The sequence below is a fragment of the Onychostoma macrolepis genome, chromosome 12, assembly GCF_012432095.1.
Source record: "Onychostoma macrolepis isolate SWU-2019 chromosome 12, ASM1243209v1, whole genome shotgun sequence".
NCBI lineage: Eukaryota > Metazoa > Chordata > Actinopteri > Cypriniformes > Cyprinidae > Onychostoma > Onychostoma macrolepis.
In genome coordinates, this window is record NC_081166.1 from 14,404,888 (window position 1) to 14,425,883 (window position 20,996).

Here is a 20,996-nt window from a genome sequence, read left to right on the forward strand (position 1 = left end):
TTGACATATTTTCATCTGATCCACCCGCTAGACGGAAACATAACTAAGAATATCTAGCTTAAGCCATTTTTGTTCAGAGTTCTTCATTCAGATCTTTAATTAGATATAATTACATAACGTAAGACAGCAAAACAACAAACGTTAAAGCATTGCTTGTCTATTGAACAAGTAGGGTTCCCAAGGATGGTCAGAAAACGTAAAAATATAATTTTAATATGCGTGATATACGTTACATGAAACTACGTATTAAATAAACAAACAAACATATATTTATATTTAAAAGCGATTCTTTTTATGCTCAACTCTACAGATGTAACTTCCTTTACATAAAAAAAAAAAAATATATAACCCCATATAGGTTTCATCAGAATGCCTTCGCTACTAGTTATTACAGCAAATATCCAGTAATGTATTAATATAATGGTGGATAGTCTGGTTATCATGGTATATTTATTATTTATTTATGTACTTATTACTTTTTATTTATTTATTAATAATAATTATTATTATTTAAAATATAATCGTGGATAGTCTGTTTATCATGGTAGGTTTATTTATTTATTATTTTGTAAGTATTTATTTTTAAAGCCGGTGACCTGGCTTTTATTTTGAAAAATAATCTCTACTAGCAGCTTGTTCATACATTCAACTAATGCTGTACGGCTTTTTACGTTATGTTTATCATTTTTAGCGAAAGCTTATATAAACAGTAACGCGCAGTGTGTACGGCAGCTTCTAAATCAAAAGGCAACGGGTGTGAGACTTGATGCCAGATATTTTCGGCTAGATCTGTATCTGCCCTTGGCAAGTAACCTTATGACTTTCTTTTGTGCTCTTTAGCATACTAATTACTGTGTTGTGTCCACACCTATGCCACCGGTGTCAACATACCTAACCATACTCGTTTGCGGTGCACGAGCCCTAAAAATTCCCGTCCATCGATGTATGAGTGGAGTATGTGTTCAGAGTCAGACACACCTTGAGCTGTCAGCAAGAAGCATGTGGGTTTTTGGTTACGGATCTTTGATTTGGAAAGTTGACTTTCCATACGAGGAGAAACGAGTGGGTTTCGTCAAAGGTTTCAGTCGCAGATTCTGGCAGGGAAGTACGGATCATCGCGGGGTGCCTGGAAAGGTATGGACCCAATTATTCCCTATCAAAGCCATATGAGTTTATGAACAGCAGGTGCCCAGTCATAGTGACCTTTAAGGATGACAGAGCACTACACAGTACGATTAACACTTTTACTTTTTATTGATTCTATTTCAGCCTGGGCGAGTGGTGACATTAATAGAGGACCCTGAGGTAATAACTGTCAACCTGTTAAATACTGCTCAATTTATAAGTTTCAAACCAATACAGAGCCGATATATGGCACATTACGTTACGTTCCTCGAATTCGGTACACTTTTTTTTTTTTTTTACCCCAATGTTTTGTTTCCCCCCTAAAGCATGGAAGGAACTTTTTTAAACTTATATATATATATATATATATATATATATATATATATATATATATATATATATATATATTATTATTATTATTATTATTATTTTATTTTTGATAAACTATTATTTAATACTACTACATTTATAATTGCCTAGCATTAAATTAATATAAATTATAATTATAAAATATACTAAAAATATTTTATATTAAAACAAAAATGTTATATAACAGGACATTGAATGAAATGTAGCCAGTTTTAAACATCGAATTTCTGTATCCCACCTTAAAATTATGAAGTATTTTTTATACAGTGTCAATATATTTTTTAAATTCACATTAATATTGTATTTTATTTTTAAATAAATTATGTAACATAATTAACCTTGCATGAAAATGTTAAATATTTATGATTTTAGTCTGTATCCAGCCTAATAATGTTGATGCAGTATACAGTATGTCTATTTATTTTTTTATTCCACTTCAGAAATATTAATGGTTTTAATTAATTTTTAAATAAACTATTATCATCACACATAATTAACCTAGCATGAAATTTAGCTAGTTTTGAAACAAATCAAATGTCTGTATATCCCACCTTAAATGGGGAATACACAGATTTTTTTTATACAATTACTTCTAATTCACTTTAATATTTGTAATTGTATTAAATTAAATTTAATATTTTTGAACTTTTTTTATATTATTTTATGACCTTCTGAGTCAGCATCTGACCGTTTATTTAATGTTTTTTAAAAAGAGTTTCAGACCCTGTTTTGTACAATATTAACGGAAAGTGCCATATTTTTTATATTATATTTGTGATATATCATTTAATGATAGTATATGAGATTTACATACCTATATTTCATTTACATGTACATTTTTTAAGTCTTATGCTACATGCAAATGAGAGTAATCCAAACAAAAAGTGAATAATCCAACCACTTTTTTCCTGTTTGTTCACTCTCTATTTGCTGTTAGGGCTGTGTATGGGGCGTTGCTTATAAATTGCCATCAGGCCGAGAAAAGGAAGTGAAAGAGTATCTGGACTACAGAGAGAAAGGCGGCTATGGGGTGATCACTGTTACATTTCATCCCAAAGATGAAGAACACCAACCAATGCAGGACACATTGCTCTACATCGGCTCCTGTGACAACCCAAATTACCTTGGCCCAGCACCTTTGGAGACAATTGCTCAGCAGATTGTGAAGTCTGTAGGCCCCAGTGGCAAGAATACAGATTACCTGTTTGAGCTCGCCGAAGCCCTCAGGCATCTAATACCCGAAGACTTAGACGATCACCTGTTCTCTTTGGAGCGTCTTGTGAAGGAGCTGCAGAAGCAGAAGGAGATTGAGTGATCTGCTATAGTCTGCTTTGTCCTTAATCTTCTGAAAAACTCAGGAATTTAGTCCATTTTTTTGTTGCACATATATCCGATGCATGCTTAAAGGGATTACCTGATAAAGCGTCAGATAAGCAGTACTTAAACCACTGTTATGTTTTTAAATAGGATTATTTAATATATGGTAGTCACTACTGAATCTACACTTGATTTTATGATGTGACATTTCACATCATTTGTCTCGCGTTAAACCTTGAGATACAAATCAAGAACTTGAAAGGATTTCAGTATATTGCACATAACGTTGTTACGTCCATGAAAATGTAAATGAAAGGATGATTTATTTTTCAGAGGCTGGTTAATTTGACTCCGGATACTTGAATATGTTACAAAGCCATTTCCTCTTTATTTTTAAAGTTCCTTACCATCCTAATCTTCAAATAAGCCATAACGAGGTGAATCTCATGAACATAAACGTTTAAGTCACCAATTTACTCCAAAATTCAAATAATAATAATAATAATTTGAATAAACCAAATTAAACATGTTCTTGAAATCTTAAATAATTATTTTCCATTGTATAACATTTTAATGACATTTAACAATTTTAATTTCATTTCCAACCCAAATTCACACTAACATTTTACTTAACAAAAATATTATAGATTGTTTTACTTTAATGTGGTCATTTTTTAAATTATGAATAATTCGTAACCACCTAGGTCATGTTGACCCCATGACCTGTTAATGAGATCCAGATGTTGCAATCGATTCCGATGTTTGTACATGTCCGAAGATTTTATGGTCCGTCCCTACATCCGGGGGGTTTTTCCCATCTGTGGCCCACGTGTCTGGTTGCATTCCAAGGCATGGTGTGTTATAGACTCTCTCTGTATGGGTGTGTGAGAAAAATATATTGGCCTTAAGGACAATAACAGAATAAATAAACAATTTTAACAGAATATAAGAGCATATCACAATATGTGTGTGTGTACCCGCAATATAATATGATGACTGCATAAAAATAAATTAAATAAAATATGTAACAAGACTAATAATGAAATGGGAATAAAACAATAAATAAAGAAACGGGTAAAAAAATCCTCTTACATTTTTTCCAAGAAAAAAAGATTTCCACCTCGTGCAAGGACCCTCATTAGTTTAAGTTTAAAGAATAAATCTTTCTTTGAGATTCTCTCTCTCTTACACACACACACACACGTTTGCTTAGCTATCTAAATGGTGACATTACAGACTCCTATTAGTTTTTTTTAAGTTTTTCTACAGATAATTACATTTTACAACCTGACACTAACTCATCACAATAAATAAATAATTGATGTGCTTTCTAAGTAATTTTCTCATGGGGCTCAATAAAATGGCCCATGCAAAGTCAAAATGTTCCCCTCTTTGAGAGGACACTTGGCCCCCACAGCGTAGGTTAAACAAGTATACAAACACACATTCAATCATTCGAGTCTTATTCTCTTCTTTTAAATGAAATGAATATAAATTATGCGATCACACACACACACAATATAAAACTATGCAAACATTTACACTAGTTTTAGTCATCATGCTTTTGTTGTTAAGACTGCTTATTAATAGTGGTAACACTTAAAACGGGTTCACAAGTCTCATAGATCTATATTATTTTAATTAATTAATTACTTTTCTTATTTTTACAAAGATTTCAATTAAATTCCTAGTAAATATGAGGCCAAAACATGATATTACAAAAGAAATCATGTTGATAAATGCGGTTGTTGCAGTGTTTTTAAAATTTGATTATTTTAAAAATAATCCAAACAGATCCACACACACACAATGACGTTATTCAGGAAGGACTGCAGTTCAGATTGGCACAACGTCCATTTTGTTCTTGAGATTTTTTACACACTTGTTATCTCCCGTAGAATCATCATTCGGATCGCACACATGCTCGATGACCGTGTGCATCAGTTTCCAGAGTCACGCTCCATCAGCTTTTGCACGGCGTCAGACAACTTTTTCAAAATTCGATTCTTTTCAAGGGATAAACTTTGTGCCCTAATCTATATAGAGCGTTGTCGCCGTTTCCTAGAATCTGGATTGACTGTTTTAATTCACGTTAGAATTTATGGTAAAAAACCGGCAGCTGTGGTAAAATACGGTAACAACATTTTAGGATTTACGGGTTTAACTTAAATTTACAGTTAAATACCGTAATTTCATTAACTGATATAATGTTAATGTACCAACCTATTGAATACTGAAATCTGTTTTGTACCTTTGAAATACACTGATAACCACCAAATGCAGGTGGTGATGAGAAAGTCACATGATGAACCAAAGCCCATCACAAGCAGCTTTTCAATAATAACATATGTAGAAGGTGCTCAGTGTCATTCACACAAACACTAAACGCCATCATGGTGAGATATATGCAATAAACATTAATATACAACCCTAATAAACATAACTGAAAAAATAAGAAGAAACAGTTATTTCAAAGAAAAAAACATCAAATTCAAACAAAATTTGAAATGCAATGCAGGGAATTCTGGGAATGTCAGTTTACGTTTTTTCCCTGTAAATTGTACAGGAACTTACCGTTAACCATTTAACAGGTTTTTACTGTAGCATTTTCACAGTTTTTTACCGTTAAAATCACGGTCATTTTTTACAGTGCATTAACACTTTCAATTTCGGGGTTTATGGGTTAGATCCTCCGAAGCGATATTAATGGCTCTCAAGTAGAGAGTAATTTTCTTAATTTTCATTTATTTCTATAAACACAATGCTGACGGCTCTTAGAGAGAAGGCCTCGCCTATAGTAACGACATATACAGTCCAACAAACAAAATGTGTACAGCGTCATCCATAATCCCGATCGTCAGGAAGCCACGCTACTCGTGCAAAATATTGAATAAAATATGATGAATGAATGTAAAATATGTTTTCTTTGTTCGGTTAAGAAGCTTCATCTAGACCCCCGCATTATTTAGACCCCCAAATAAGACCAGTTCCACTCGGATAATGAACACCTCGGGGAAAAATCATTTGAAATGTAGGTTTGTCAAAAAGAAAGAAGAATATTTTATCTGGTTTAGTTGTATTTAAAAATAAACAAAATCCCTTTCTTAAAAACATTGCGTCAAACTTATTTGGTAGCCTGATTCTCGTTTCATCGTGCATTCACCACATATTTATCAGTCTTATAAAAGTAGCGTGAACCTTCGTAGAAGTAATAAAAGTAAATCTTATGAAACAAAGAGAACTGATTAATGACTTTGTTACAACAAAACAGATATGAAACTACATTTGGTAACCTTTTTTTCAAGCTTTAAAGCAAGTTTATGATTTAAAATCAGTAAGTGTTATACAAATGTACAATACAATAGTTGATTTTGGGAAAAAGTTTGAAAACTAACTTACATATGCCAATCTGAACTGCAGACCTTCCTGAATACAAGCATACAAAGCGGATACATCACATATTGTAACTTTCTACATATATTTTCAGTATAGTTAACCAATTGAATATTGATAGTATATGTTATTTATCACGCTGATAAAGATCGGTTCAGAAAAGGCTGATAAAATAAACTAAGTACAAGTTTCCTTTAAAGGGGACCTATTATGCCCGTTTTTACAAGATGTAGCAATTAGCCTAACAGAGTGCCAAGAAGCTCTTTCAGAAAACCAACGTGCGTGTGTGTGTGTGTGTGTGTGTGTGTGTGTGTGTGCGTGCATCAGCTCACCCCACTCAGACTGACATTTCACTCTTGTGAGTGAGAAGAGCTCAAAGCAGGACTTAATTTCCCAACTTAGGTACATTTTGTAAACATTTAATTCTAAGTATGAACATCATTGCCCCCAGAATAATGTAAAGTGTTTTATTTTTATACAGTATGTTTTATATAACCACAGTTTTTTTACCAAAAAAAGAAGAGAATTGTGTTTTATAGGTTCAATACAAAATGTTGAATAGTTTTTAAAAATGTATGATAAATGTTTTGCTTTAGTAACATGTTTGTTACTATGACATATATAATTATATATTTTGTTTATTACCATATTATTTAAATGAAGAGAATGAAGTGTTAAGTAAATGTTGAATACATGAATAAAATGTACAATAAAAGATTTGCTTTGCTTTAGCAACATATTTGTTTCTGTGTTTTATAAGTTCAATAAACTTAAATGTTGAATACTTGTTTAAAATGAATGATGAATGATTTGCTTTAGTAACATGGTAGTAACATGCTGTCATACTGTATATAATTATATATTTCCATATTCTTTAAAATAGAGATAAGTCTCTCTTTAGCTTGAAATGTTTATGTGCGTGTTTGTTTATATGACTTATGATACAAAATTGTATAATGATGTAGGTATTACACTGATATGACAATGTGGTTTATGATTAAACTTTGAGTGCTCATAATTCAGATCGCTTAAAAACAATATTTTATTAAAATAGTAATTACTAATAGTATGCAGATTTTTTTTTTTTTTTGTGATGGGTAGGTGTACAGTAAAAATCATTGTCTATGTAGTGTCATAGAATGTCTGTGGAGTGTAGTAATACTCCAAAAGATTGTACCCATGAGCAAAATGTTTTAAAATTAAATACATTTTTTTTTAATAAATTCGTTTTTTATTAAATTATACTAAATGATGTTTATGAAAATATAAAAATGAAGTTTACTGTGATGTGTAGGTTTAAGCGATGATACTGTATAAAATTCATCAATATAAATGTAAATATAAATATTAAAGGTTCTAAATATAATGTAGAAACTGCTTTGCAACAATTTGTTTTGTGAAAAGCTATACAAATAAATGTGAAGTGAATTGAATTGAATTATGTCTATGGAAAGCATCCATAAAACATAGAAATTTGACATGTCCAGACATGTCGGGAGCCACAATAGCCCTTATCGTTTGGCCTATTAAAATATATATATTGTTTTCCCCTTTTCTTATTTCGACGTCACTGGTTCCTCATTACAATCAACCGATAACTTTTTCTAACATGACAAACTCTTTTTTTCCCCTGCTCCTGGTAAAATGTACGTTTTTATATTTTTATTGATGACTAAAACTAGTGTAAATGTTTGCACCGTTTTATATCGTGTGTGATCGCATAATTTATTTATATTCATTTAGAAATATAAGAAAAGAATAAGACTTGAATGATTGAATGTGTGTTTGTATACTTGTTTAACCTACGCTGTGGGGGCCAAGTGAGTGAGTGAGTGAGAGAGAGAGAGAGAGAGGGAGAGAGGGAGAGAGGAGCATTTCCAGCTTAAACTGAACACAATTTTTTGTAAACCTCTCATTTGAAGAATGGGGGTCCTTGCAAGAGGAAACCTTTCTTACAGAAAAATGTAAGGGGATTTTTATCCATTTGTTTATTTATTTGTCAAGTTAAATATTTTTATTTTAATTTATCCGTCCGTCCGTGTGTGTGTGTGTGTGTGTGTGTGTGTGTGTGTGTGTGTGTGTGTGTGTGTGAGTGAGAGAGAGAGAGAGAAAGAGAGAAAGAGAGAAAAAGAGACAGAGAATCTCAAAGAAAGATTTCTTCTTTTAACTTAAACTAAACATGATTTTTTGTAAACCTCTCATTCGAAGAATGGGGGTCCTTGCACGAGGTAGAAATCTTTTTCTCTTGGGAAAAAAGATGTAAGAGGATTTTATACCCGTTTCTTTATTTATTGTTTTATTCCCATCTCATTATTAATCACGTTACATATTTTATTTAATTTCTTTTTATACAGTCATCATATTATATTGTGGGTACGCACACGGATATTGTGATATGCTCTTATATTCTGTTAAAATTGTTTATTTATTCTGTTATTGTCCTTAAGTCCAATATATTTTTCTCACACACCCATACAGAGAGAGTCTATAACACACCATGCCTTGGAATGCAACCAGACACGTGGGCCACAGATGGGCAAAACCTTCAAAAGGATAAAATCTTCAAAAATATTCCACAGGGCTTCATTTTATCTCCTGTCACCGGTCGGACATGTACAAACACTTGTACAAACATCGGAATTTCACGCGTGCCGACTGCAACATCTGGATCTCATTAACGGGTCACGGGGTCAACATGACGTGGGTGGGCAGTGTGGGGGAGGGGGAAAGGTCAAAAGGTCAAAGCCATTAATCATCTTGGCATTGTGTCCTCCATAAAGACTACTTATCTGTCTTTCTATCTGTCTGTCTGTCTCACTCTACCTGAGATTCACCCAAGCAAAGCTTTTGAGTTTATCTACTTTTTATTCATAATTTACCAGTTATTGTTTAAAAATATGTCAGAATTGCAACTCTATTCTAGCACAAGTCTATTGTATTGACATTTTGTGTACATGATCTTTGTTGAGTTCACCACTGTTACTAGTTAATAATGATGATGGCATATTTATTGAGAGACCCAGACAATAATAATAATAATTAAAATAAAAAAACACAACACTGTGGGGAAAAAAAGAGGCCTTGTGTTTTAATTTGTTAAAAACAGTACATTTATTGGCCTTGAGAGTAAAACAAAGCAAACATCTAAAAAAATAGAGAAAAATCACTGCAGTTTTGGCACTAAGCTAAATAATGTTTCAGTTATGTACACTTCCAAATGTAAAACAGAGCTAACCATAGTAGAACCTGAAGCCCTTCCTGGCGCTGTGTGTGATTCAGACGACAATCTAAAGTGTTTCTGTACTGAGGCTGGAGAAAAGAGTGACAGGAGAAAAAAAAAAAAAAAAGAAATTCTATCCTGGATTCTGTCACATGCCAGTAAGAAATGGCTCAAAACACGATCAAACTACAAACATGCACACTCAAACAAACATGCACATGTATCCTACTGCCTTCCACGCACTCTCATACTGAATCCAGCCTGGCTGCTCTCGCTAGAAGACGCGTCAATCATTTATGCATAGATAAATGCATATGTACAGTACATTAATGCATACATACACATAAAATACACAAACACATACGACACAAAACAAAACCCTGTTATGATGGCATGTGAGCAGAGCGCCACAGGACAATGACACACATACCACAATAACATCACAGTACTCAGACTTGCGTCCTCATGTGATGATAAATAACGAGGGCTCAGCCCGTATATATTCTTCATCAAGTTACCGATGCGTCGAGCAACCATCGCCAACACAAAGTGGTGCCTGTCGCATCAGATTACTGTGGAGGTTTAGGTTGAAAAGATGCTGGTGTGCCAAAAATGACACTTAACCAAGAATCACATGCTGCTAGCTGTAAAATGTTTACTGAAAACAAAATGCTAAAAGACGAAAAATCTTCCAGTTAAGTGGTTTCAAATTCTAAACGTAACAGATTCAGTTGTTGGACTACCTTCACAGGCTCAGATCACTGAGAACCTCGCCAGAGAGCATCATGGGGGCTTTGGAGTTGGATTTATGGGGCGATCCATAGGCATTCTGTCCTTCGTCACACACTTCATGTCAACACACAGGATTATAGAGGAAAAAAATCTATCTGTACAATAATATTACAGACTGCAGGCTGTACATTCCTGCACTGGTAAACCTTAAATATTAAGTATAGTTGAAATGCAAAAATATGGGCTAGATATATACATACAAACAGTACGTACAGAGTATATGTCTAGGTCGTTAAATCACTCATCTAGTGTCTCCTTCGTGCCTATATGTGCCTCCTGCCCTCCTCTCATCATGTGCTCGTGGTTTAGTGGGCTCCTGGGTCTGGGTTCGAGAGGTTCTGCTGAAGATGCTGAGATTCTGAGCATCTGTGTCCTCCCATCCCACCCGCATGAATGCATAAGATATTTCTTATACATGTATATATATATTTTATGTGTGTGTGTATATATATATATATATATATATATATATATATATATATATATATATATATACACATACACACACATATATATATATATACATACTAATATATACATACTAATATATGTATATATATGTATATATATGTATGTGTGTATGTATGTATATGTATATATATATATATATATATAAAAACTAAACTAAAACCTGCAGCAACATCGTCACAACCTGTAAAGAAACAGATAAAGGTCATGATCATGCAATTAAGCAGCGTTTATAGACTAAACAGATTTCATTTATGAGTCACAATGGATGCCGCCAGAGTTCAAACAGCAAATAAAAACAAATCACAAAAATCAGCTGTTTGAACACTCATTCTGACGGCACCCATTCACTGCAAGTAATGCAATGCTAAATTTCTTGAAATGTGGTTTGATGAAGAAACAAACAGGTCTTTGTAACGTACCCGTCTATGCATAGTAGCAGGGTGACACGAGAAGGTCTGTGAGCACCACGAGCTGGTCATCTGTGAACTGCTGCTTGTGCTCCAGCCAGTTGTCGTGATGAGTACGGCGGAAATTAGACAGAGTCTTTTTCACGGTCATCTAAATCAGACGGAGAGAGGCTTGTATTGATTTTTGTTAGATTTAATGGGCCCTAAGAGCGAAGAGCACAAGAGGGAGACAGAAAGCAATTGTGTTTGTTGTGATGTGACCGGTGTACCTCAATAGGCTGCGTGTCATTGAGGTGTGCGCTGAGGTCCATGAGGAGCTGAGGCATCCAGGTTGGGACATCATACGGGCTGGATAAGATGCAAGCACTGAGTCCCAACACGCCGGCGTGACGCCGTACCAGATCTGAGGATAGACAAACATGGGTTAAGTACAGCAAAATGATTCTTTTTTTTTTTTTTTCTTCAGTAAAAGTATCTAAATATCCCTTTAAATTAAAAAAAAAAAATGTTTTTTAATAAACAAATTTAATTTATTTTTGTGTACTTATTTTACATTTTATTTTAATAAAATTGTATTTGTTTTCTAGTAAATAATATAAATGAAAGCATTTAAGACAAGATAAATAGGATTCTTGAGGTGTGTATATATATATATATATATATAGAGAGAGAGAGAGAGAGAGAGAGAGAGAGAGAGAGAGAGAGAGAGAGAGAGAAAGACAATTAGATGTTTTATTCACAGGGATATTCAAATACTTTTGAAAAAAATGAGGAATCAGATTCATCTTGTTTCAAGGATATTTAGAAGATTTAATAGAAAACAAAATGATTTCAAAAACTGTGATTTAATTTTTAATTGATTTTTATCTGAATATACCTATAAATGTAAAAAAAAACATTATTTTAATAAACAGATTTAGTTTATTTTTGTACACTTATTTTTAATTAAATTGTATTTGTTTTCTAATAAATAATATAAATAAAAACATTTTAGAAAAGATAAATATGATTAAGGCTTTTTCCTTTTAAAATAGTATACAAATAAAAAGAAAAATATTTTTAAAAATACAAGATTTTTTCTAATCCACAGGGATATTCAGATTCTTTTGAAAGAAAAAGAAATAATCTGATTTATTTTGTTTTTAAAGATATTTACAAGATTTTCAAACACACAAAAGTTTCAAAAATTGTGTTTTAACTTATTCTTAAAATAATTTTGTTTTCCAATAAAAATTCTAAATATCCTTAAAACAAGATAAATTCACCAGAGCAGCAAAATTAAAAACAAACAAAAAAACTTGTAATTTATCTTGAACAGAACTTGAAGTTTTGCTTATCAAAGTGAATGTATCATGTTTTAAGGATATTTACATTTTATATTCAAAATAGAAAATATGCACATAAATAAAACACTAGAGCTATTTTTTTATTATTTTATTTACAGGCATCTCATGCCTTTTCGTGGCAGAATAATTAGACAGAGGGAATGGGACTTGACCAGACCAGACTTGAACTTAAATGACTTTGGTTCTTAAATTTCGCAGGCATTAAATGTTACCACTGCGCCATGGCTCCGATTCAAACAGCACAGCACTGCATGTGATTAAAGTGTGATCATACCGACTGAAGGAATAGTGTCCACCACAGAGCCTCTCTTCCTCTTTTTGGGTAATCTGGTTTTGCATAGAGCCTCAAAGTGAGTCTGCATGGAGGCATCCATTGCCAAGAAGTTACACTGCAGGAAGCCGCTGAGAGTGGTGGCAGCCATCTCTCTCACCTAAGGCACAGAGATGCAAAGAGATGAAGGTTTAATGAACAAGGCTGCATAAAAGTGAATAAATGATGATGCCAGGATGCCAGTGTGGCCTGAAAGGTACCTCCAGCTGCTCATCCTCCAGCAGCCTGATGACCAGTGCTCTCACGTCCTGAACAGCCTGCTCATTGCTCAGTATGGTGAACAGATTATAGAACACCATTATCTGGAGGTATGTTAGCACTGAGAATCGTGCATGCCAAGAGCTGCTGCCAGCAATCTGAAAAAAATAACAAGAATCTTATGATTGCACAGCAAATATAGCACTCGCTAGGACTGGGTAATAATGGTAAATTAAAAAAAAGTCTATACATGTATATATATATTGACATGTTAAGCATGTGGGATATTATTGTATGTAATACTAAACATACATATTTGGATGAATATTTGCTAGCACCATAATGCCTGATTTCACCAGTAGATTAGATTTAAATAAGTACATAATTTTACTGGATATACACTTTTTAAATATTTCTAGTGAATGCAATCACTGATGATACTAACATATTACAATATTACATCAATAGACGGTAATACAATCAAATGATAAAATCATGAAATAGTAAATGTGCAGCATTTTAAATGCCTATGTAGTATATAATCAGTGCCACTTATTACATACTCATTCAGTGACAATGTGTTGCATCCACAACAATTCTGTTTTTTTCAGCAAAGCAGAATTATGAATATTTCTATGCTGGTGGTGTCACCATTGAAATCAAAACAAGAACCAACAAAAATCTGCATTTTGATTATTTATTAGTATTTTAATTTTATTTAAATTAGCTTTTATTTTTTAGTTTTAGTAAATTAGTTATGTACTTTTGTCATTGTATTAAGATATTTCTATATTGCTTTAATTTATTTTTTCTTCAGTTTTAGTTTCAATAATTTTAATACTTCAACTGCAATTTACTTCAGGTAGTTAATAAGGTAATATTTCTTATATTTCTCATTTTCATCATTTTTATTTTATTTTCAGCTTTACAGTTCTTAATAGTTTTAGTTTCACTTAACAATAATAATTAAAAAAAAATAGGTCAAGGTCAGATTCAGCTTTCAAACTGTTGTCCTGATATGTAGGGTCTGAGGCCTCACCTCATGTAGCACCTTCAGCACCATAGGGATCTGCTCAGGATAGAGGAGACCCTGAGACATGAGGGACAGGCAAGTCTTTGCGTCCCTCTTCAGCTCATCATAGCTGTCATCGTTTTCTACGGGAGCGATCTACAGATGGACAAAAACAGGCACTGAGTGGAAGTCAGCAGTCCACTTAAGAGCACTCCACACAAATGTATAAAGAATGAGATACAAAGAGCATGGGCTAAGATAGAGAGAGAGAGAGCAAGCAAGCAAGACCTTAAAGAGCAGGGGCAGCAGCTGTAGTTGCTGAGGTACTGGAGTAGAGAAGGAGCGCCCCGCACTGGCCATCAGCCACTTCAGAACAGTTTTGAGGAGTTTGATGGCCTGGGTCCTCTCGTCCTGCTCCCCCACTCCGTTCTCCTCCACCACGTGGTTCTGGATCTCTTCGTCTCCCTCAATCAGGGGCTTCAGCTGAGACAAGATCCTTTCGGTAAACTCAGCAATGTGTGGTGACTTAGTAGGCAGAGTGTGTGGCAGGGTAACGTCAATCATGAAAATGTACGTCAGCACACTGCAAGAGAAGACATGACAAGACAGAAAACATGACAAGAGAGAACTGCCAGTGTATTTTTAGACTACAGTGACCGTTTTGACCCTGACTGCACACATACCTGCCAATGCGCTCTCTCACATTCTTATAAACCTGAGTGAGTTTGGGCTCCAGGTAACTCAGCAATCTGTGTAGCAGCTCTGGGACCCTCCACTCCTGCTGTGCCAGACCACCCTGCAGCACGTACAGGTGGCTACAGAGATAGAAAGAAATTATTAATCTCTCAAACATCAAGAATGGTTTCAGAATTTCCCATCAAGTAAAGCACAAAATACACTCACCAGGCATCTACAAACGATCCGCCTTCCCCGCTGAGAGGACACTCCATCAGCATCTCGAGAAGCCAGTGGAGCTTTCGTGGATCTCGGCTCTCCTGAAAATATCATTCATCAACAGTTAGTTGTCCTCATAGCTTCACATACTGCCCAAAAGTTTGAAATGAATTACAGTTTTTAATATTTTTGATAGAAGTCTCTTATGCTCAACACAGAAAACAAAAACAATAATAGTTAAAGAAATTTTAAAATAATGTTTTTTTATATACATTTAAAAAGTTTCAACGTTAGAAAATGTGTTGTGGTACTGTCATGAATGCGCGTCGAAGACTGACATGGAAGAAAATAAATTGTTGAATCAATTTTTATTTTTGTTTTCTTTGCACAAAAAGTATTCTCCTAGCTTCATAAAATTAAGGTGGAACCACTGATGTCACATGGAATATTTTAACGATGTCCTTACTACCTTTCTGAGCCTTGAACGTGGTCGTTCCCTTGCTGTCTATGCAGGGTCAGAAAGCTCTCGGTTTTCATCAAAAATATTTTAATTTGTGTTCCGAAGATGAACGAAGGTCTTACAGGTTTGGAACAACATGAGGGCGAGTAATAAGACAGAATTTTCATTTTTGGGTGAACTATCCCTTTAAATATATATTTTTGTAAAGTTTATTTATAATGTTTTCATGACCATTTACTGTTGGTGTCAAGTAGACATTGAGGTGGTGGATTACGTGGCACACAATTTAACAGAGTGAAGATATATAACACATACACAGGCAGTTGCCACACAGGTACCCCAGTCAGCATAGGTCTCGACAGTAATATTGGACAGTGCTGTGCGCATCAAAGGAATCAGGAATTTCCATAATGCCTCCACCTGTGTGAAAGAAAGAGGTGGTTCAGACATCAATGTGGTTAAACATCTCAGTGGCTTCCTAATTTTAAGTCTATCCTCACCTTGCTGAAGCTCCAGTGCTTGCTGCCTCTAACCAGTCCTGCAATGATCTCAGCCACACAGCGCTGGGTGCTCTCGTGAGAGTCATTTGCCAGCCGCTCCATATGAGGCTTTAGAACAGGCAGGAAGGCATCACTGTAGTTCCGGAAGAGTCCCTGTGGGTGTTGAATGAGAAAGCAAGCCATCTGTATTTTGTAATAAATTCGAATGGCAGGTGAGCAAGGCAGGTTTATGAGCTGGTTAAAATGCAGAGATTTGCAGAGGTAGATGTAGCTGGGAGCACAATTGTATTTACTACCCTCCACAAATCATTTATTGAATAGGTCCTCACAATCTGTGCAATCTCTCGGTTTGGGAATTACAGCTGGGGAAACTGCAACAAAACTGCTGGAATCAGTGAACATAAACAGGATGATAATGATCCAATAAATGCTACTTTTTAAAGGTTTTCTCTCTGCTGAGAACGCAAAAATAGAAGTCTGGGGAATTATGTGGGGATTGAACATATCTTAATGTCCTCTCTGCATCTGAGAGTTTTGTATGCAGCCTGGTGCAGAGGACACTGTAAGCAAATGTCCAGGACAAACAGTGGCTTGTTAACAAGATGCACAGGAACATCTAAAAATATGTCTACAGATTACATCAAGGCCATTCAACATGCTTTCAATGATAGCCAGGTATGATAAACGTTGTGATACATGAGTCACAATTCAGTACACTGCAATGCATCAAAATATAATTGAACTGCAAAAAAATGTAGCGGTCATCAAATGAGTAAACTACTAATTGTAAACTATATTAAAATAAAAAATATTTACTTTAAATGTTTTTTTTTTGTTTTTTGTTTTTTAAATACTACTGTTTTCTTGTATTTTTAATGAAATAAATGCAGTCTTGGAGAAAAAGAAAAAGGGAAAAAAAAAATCTTACTAACCCTAAAACTTTTCAATGATGATAGTAGGCACAATATTGTCATATTAAATAGTCAATTAAATCTCCATTTTATTGATTTCCTTTATAACCTACTGCCAAACTGTACTTTTATCTCCTCTACCATGATTATTGTCTTATAAATGCTGGTACCTTGAAAAGACAGAAGCGACGAGGATTGAACTTGTCTTTGCCCTTTCGGTCCTCAAGAGACATGAACTCAATAAGCTGTTTGATGAATGTGGGGTCTGTGAAATGGTCACAGATGATGCGCTCCCTCTGTAAGAAAATCACATTTAGTATGTATACTGTCAAGTTTGGCAGTAAAACAATGTCTAGCGCACTCAGTCCATGTATACCTCATTCATGTTCTCAGCGGAAAGATCCTTGGGCTGCTCTACTGCTGGGGCATATACTATCAACTTCCTATAAACAGAGAAATATAAAATAGCTATAAGCAGAGATTTGGAGTGAGTGAATCATACAGTGATCAGAGGCTGGGAGTGTTTACTTTGGCCAGCAGTAGTAGCCCCAGTGTGTCTTCTCTATAAAGCAGAAATTGTCCCAGTCCTGCTGGGTGCTCGGCAGGCTGTCACCGTGGTACTGCAGCCAGTCATTCCCCGGCCTGTCTCCCGCCACCAGTCCCTCCGGCTCCATTACCCCACCTGCAAGGCACCACATGTGTAATTATCTCCTACCACAGATACTGTGATATTACAGATGGACCAACAGATGGATATGGATGTGAATGTTAATTTAATCATCTCCTCATTTAATTGTACTATTTATTTGTTTGTACGTGGTTGTTTACTCACTTATATCACAGGGACTAACAGGCATTTTCTTCCGCTGTCTCTTCAGCTGTTTCAGTATGCCTGCCATTGCAGCGATTGCCATCTATATCAGCAATTATTGGAAGCAAAACAATAATATAACATGTAACAGACTAAGTGCATATACACTACTGTTCAAAACTTGAGTCAGCAAGAAAGCATTAAATTAATTAAAAGTGACAGTAAAGACATTTATAATTTCATAAAGGATTTCTATTATAAATAAATGCTGTTCTTTTGAACATTGTATTCCTCAAAGAATGCTAACAAATGTACCACTCTTTCCGCAAAAATATTAAGCAGCAAAAAACATTTTCAACATTGATAACAAGAAATGTTTCTTGAACACCAAGTTAGCATATTCTAAATTTCTAAAGGTTAATGAGACACTGAAGACTGGAAAAATTAATGTTGAGCATTTAGCTTTGCCATTTGAAAAAAAACACAAAAACATTTTGCATTGCATTTTAAATAGATCAAAATAAAAACTGTAATTTTAAATTGTAATAATTACTTCTTCATAATATATTGGACAATAATACTGTTTTTCTATATTTTGATCACATAAATGCTGCCGTTGGGAGTATAACCTCTTTTAAAACATTAAAAAAAATCTTGCAGACCCCAAAATTTTGAACAGAGTTTAGACCTAAACCTAATCCTAATCCAAATTTAACACATCTAAACAAGCTAATAAAGGTTTTCATCAGTAATAGATACTTCTAGGTAAGTGTACTGGAGTAGGCTGGTGTTAAAACCCAGCAAAGAATGATACAGATTTATGCAAAGCCAACAAAAACAACATTCCACGAACCTTGCGAACAACAAGTGCATCATGGTTGAGGCTCTGTACAAAGAAGAGCACTGCTCGGGCCGGGAGGGGATAGTCATCTCTTAGCAGTAGAGACAGGAAGCCAATAGCAATGTGCTCAAACTTCCAAGGCCTAATGACACACAATAACATATTCACAAATAAGTGATGCTTTTGTGTCTAGTTTTACAGAATAATGTAGGACTTTTAAACATCTGTTTGATACTTACATGTCCCTGTCATCTAGACATTCCAACAGGTCTCTCACAAGCTTTTCATATTTCCTAAAAGAGGAAACAGCAAAGATTTACTACACCATGTTAAATGAGTATTAAATGTTGTGACTGGGTATATGTGTAGCACTTACTGCACTGCCTCCTGGTTTTTGTCTTTTTGAAGCACCAGTCCCTGCTCCAGCTCCTTTTCTGTGGAAGTGCCAATGTGTGGAGTGGGCTGGCTTGAATCGGTGATGCGCTGGCCCAGGAAAACTGCACTCTCAGGTACCTACAGATTAATTCAGGGAAACATAAGTCTTACAGCACAAGGCAGATGCTATTTTATCCTAAGGGTGAGTTTACAAGACAATGATATGTTAAAAACAAAAATGTTTCCTTTGTTTTGAAAAATTTCATGTTCAATTTTCTTTCACGCGGATCCACGATTACGATGAGAAACGCAGTATTATGCATGCCAGGCCACTAGTTGCCGATGTTACTTTGTAAAGAAACACTACAGACTGAACACATAGTAATATATAACATAATATATATAATATGCATATGCAAGACGTCAGTTTTCTCAAATTCACATTTTTTGCAATTTACACAGAGATGATGACATAACGTTTTCAAAAACTTGCACTTTGAAATCTGTTTTCAAAAGTTTGCAGCTGTCAAGTAAATTAATAGCCAAACCGTATGTTCTGTAAACGCCCATTAAAGATGCAGCCACATTAGCGAAATTTCTGCAAAATGTTGCTGTCAGAAAAAGTCTATTATCAACAATTTAGCGATGTATGAAGTAGTTTGCACAAAAATCAGTTTTAAATCAAGCAGCTTTCTATTGGATAACGCACCAAATCCATCGAGCAATTTGAACCTGTGGGGAAATCTTTATGACAAATTCCAGAATACCTGGATTCCTATTAAAGGGCTAGTTCACCCAAAAATGAAAATGAGTCCAAGATTTACTCACCCTCAGGGCATCCTAGGCGTGTCTGACATTCCCTCTTTCAGACGAACACATTCGGAGTTATATTCCACATTGTCCTGTCTGTTCCAATCTGTATAATTGCAGTGAAAGGTGCCCCCGTTTCTGAATCCGAAAAATTTTATCCATCCATCACAAAACTACACCACACGGCTCTGGGGTGTTAATAAAGGACTTCTGAAGCAAAACGTTAGTGTGTCAAAAATGTTGATTCTTAAAACTTTATAAATTGAAATGCGCAGCTTCCGGTCTCTCAAGCAGGCGTGTTCGCGACGAGGTGGTCGAGCGTATGACGTAGGCGTAATGAAAGGCAAACGTAAGATCCGGGGAGAGAGTGCATGACAAACGCGGATTCACAGAGGAGAAAGCAAAACAAAACACCCGTCACAAATTTATTTAAAAATCCCGGTTATCGACACGAACGCACCATTTTAAATCAAAACAGATATAATTTACTTTTTCACATGGTTTCCCTGTGCTGTATACAAAACTTGGTTCTCGCGAGATTACACGCTCCTTCCTGGAGCTTACTCTAAAGAGACTACAGTCTTCTTTCTGGATCTTACGCTGCGCCTTTTGTTTCATTACATTTTTCTTAAACTAACGCATCGTTTCACTTCATAAGTCCTTTATTAACACCCCAGAGCCGTGTGGTGTAGTTTAGTGATGGATAGATTTTTTATTTTTTTTTGGATTCAGAAAGAGGGGCACCATTCACTGCAATTATACAGATTGGAACAGATTATTCATTTTTGGGTGAACTATCCCTTTAAAATTACTGGAATTCTCTTGTGAATAGTCACCAAACAATTATAAACGTATCCGCACTTTAACAGTCTGAACGACACACCACATTACGCCAAAGTTTATGTACAAAATGTACGAAACAGGCGATGCTGCTCACTGTGAAATCGATGCCGATGGTCTCGTACTGCCGGTGGACTTTGTCTGCAAGGTCATCGAAGAGTCTGACAATGGAGGGCTTCTCTAGAGACATAGCTGAGCTGAGGCCTGAGCGCACTATGGCCGGCCACGTCTGAGCGATGCAATCCCAGTCATGTAGGTTAGCAAGGCACACTCCACAATGGTTCCCAAGCAAGCAGTAGAGCGCCCCCTAAAGCAAATTATGATAAAACAATGGTATTAAATCATTAAATTAAAGACAAATACAGCGTTATGCTAATGATAGAAAGTGAAAATTACAGACTATATACCTTGAACTGTTGCTGGGTGACATCAGTTCGTGTGGGCTCCAGTAGCTCCAGGACACGTGGAGTAATGTCTCGGCAGCAGAAGTTATAGGTCCCCAAAGCTGTGAACAACACATTTTGGGCCTTGCTGCGGACCTGAGGGTTCAATAAATGGGTATTCAGGAACATA

The 20,996-nt window shown here is 35.1% G+C and overlaps 2 protein-coding genes across 3 annotated transcripts in view; one reads left to right on the forward strand and one right to left on the reverse strand.

Annotated features, from left to right (window-relative positions):
- Window positions 1-451: 451 nt before the first annotated feature.
- Window positions 452-7,380, forward strand: chac2 (ChaC, cation transport regulator homolog 2 (E. coli)). Its single transcript, XM_058794130.1, has 3 exons — window positions 452-1,134; window positions 1,270-1,305; window positions 2,432-7,380. The coding sequence occupies exons 1-3, from the start codon at window positions 871-873 to the stop codon at window positions 2,807-2,809; spliced, it is 678 nt and encodes a 225-aa protein (XP_058650113.1). The 5' UTR covers window positions 452-870; the 3' UTR covers window positions 2,810-7,380.
- Window positions 7,381-9,271: 1,891 nt separating this feature from the next.
- psme4b (proteasome activator subunit 4b) overlaps window positions 9,272-20,996 on the reverse strand; it is a 33,149-nt gene continuing 21,424 nt past the window's right edge. For both annotated transcript variants that reach the window (XM_058793633.1, XM_058793632.1), the window contains 20 exons: window positions 20,831-20,962; window positions 20,521-20,730; window positions 18,775-18,911; window positions 18,638-18,691; window positions 18,411-18,540; window positions 17,579-17,660; window positions 17,275-17,428; window positions 17,123-17,189; window positions 16,917-17,042; window positions 15,836-15,988; window positions 15,651-15,755; window positions 14,885-14,976; window positions 14,665-14,796; window positions 14,270-14,564; window positions 14,009-14,137; window positions 12,972-13,127; window positions 12,715-12,871; window positions 11,364-11,497; window positions 11,107-11,245; window positions 9,272-10,868 (listed from right to left, as the gene is read on the reverse strand). In XM_058793633.1, coding sequence (XP_058649616.1) covers window positions 11,111-11,245; window positions 11,364-11,497; window positions 12,715-12,871; window positions 12,972-13,127; window positions 14,009-14,137; window positions 14,270-14,564; window positions 14,665-14,796; window positions 14,885-14,976; window positions 15,651-15,755; window positions 15,836-15,988; window positions 16,917-17,042; window positions 17,123-17,189; window positions 17,275-17,428; window positions 17,579-17,660; window positions 18,411-18,540; window positions 18,638-18,691; window positions 18,775-18,911; window positions 20,521-20,730; window positions 20,831-20,962 — 2,580 coding nt within the window. In that variant the 3' untranslated portion in view covers window positions 9,272-10,868; window positions 11,107-11,110. The remainder of the gene's footprint in view (window positions 10,869-11,106; window positions 11,246-11,363; window positions 11,498-12,714; window positions 12,872-12,971; window positions 13,128-14,008; window positions 14,138-14,269; window positions 14,565-14,664; window positions 14,797-14,884; window positions 14,977-15,650; window positions 15,756-15,835; window positions 15,989-16,916; window positions 17,043-17,122; window positions 17,190-17,274; window positions 17,429-17,578; window positions 17,661-18,410; window positions 18,541-18,637; window positions 18,692-18,774; window positions 18,912-20,520; window positions 20,731-20,830; window positions 20,963-20,996) is intronic.

Excerpts from the sequence above, each read along its gene's own strand:
- chac2 (XM_058794130.1), top strand. The coding sequence starts at position 871 with ATGCCACCGGTGTCAACATACCTAACCATACTCGTTTGCGGTGCACGA. Across the intron at positions 1,135-1,269 it reads ATCGCGGGGTGCCTGGAAAG|CCTGGGCGAGTGGTGACATT; the intron begins GTATGGACCCAA and ends ATTCTATTTCAG. Across the intron at positions 1,306-2,431 it reads CATTAATAGAGGACCCTGAG|GGCTGTGTATGGGGCGTTGC; the intron begins GTAATAACTGTC and ends ATTTGCTGTTAG.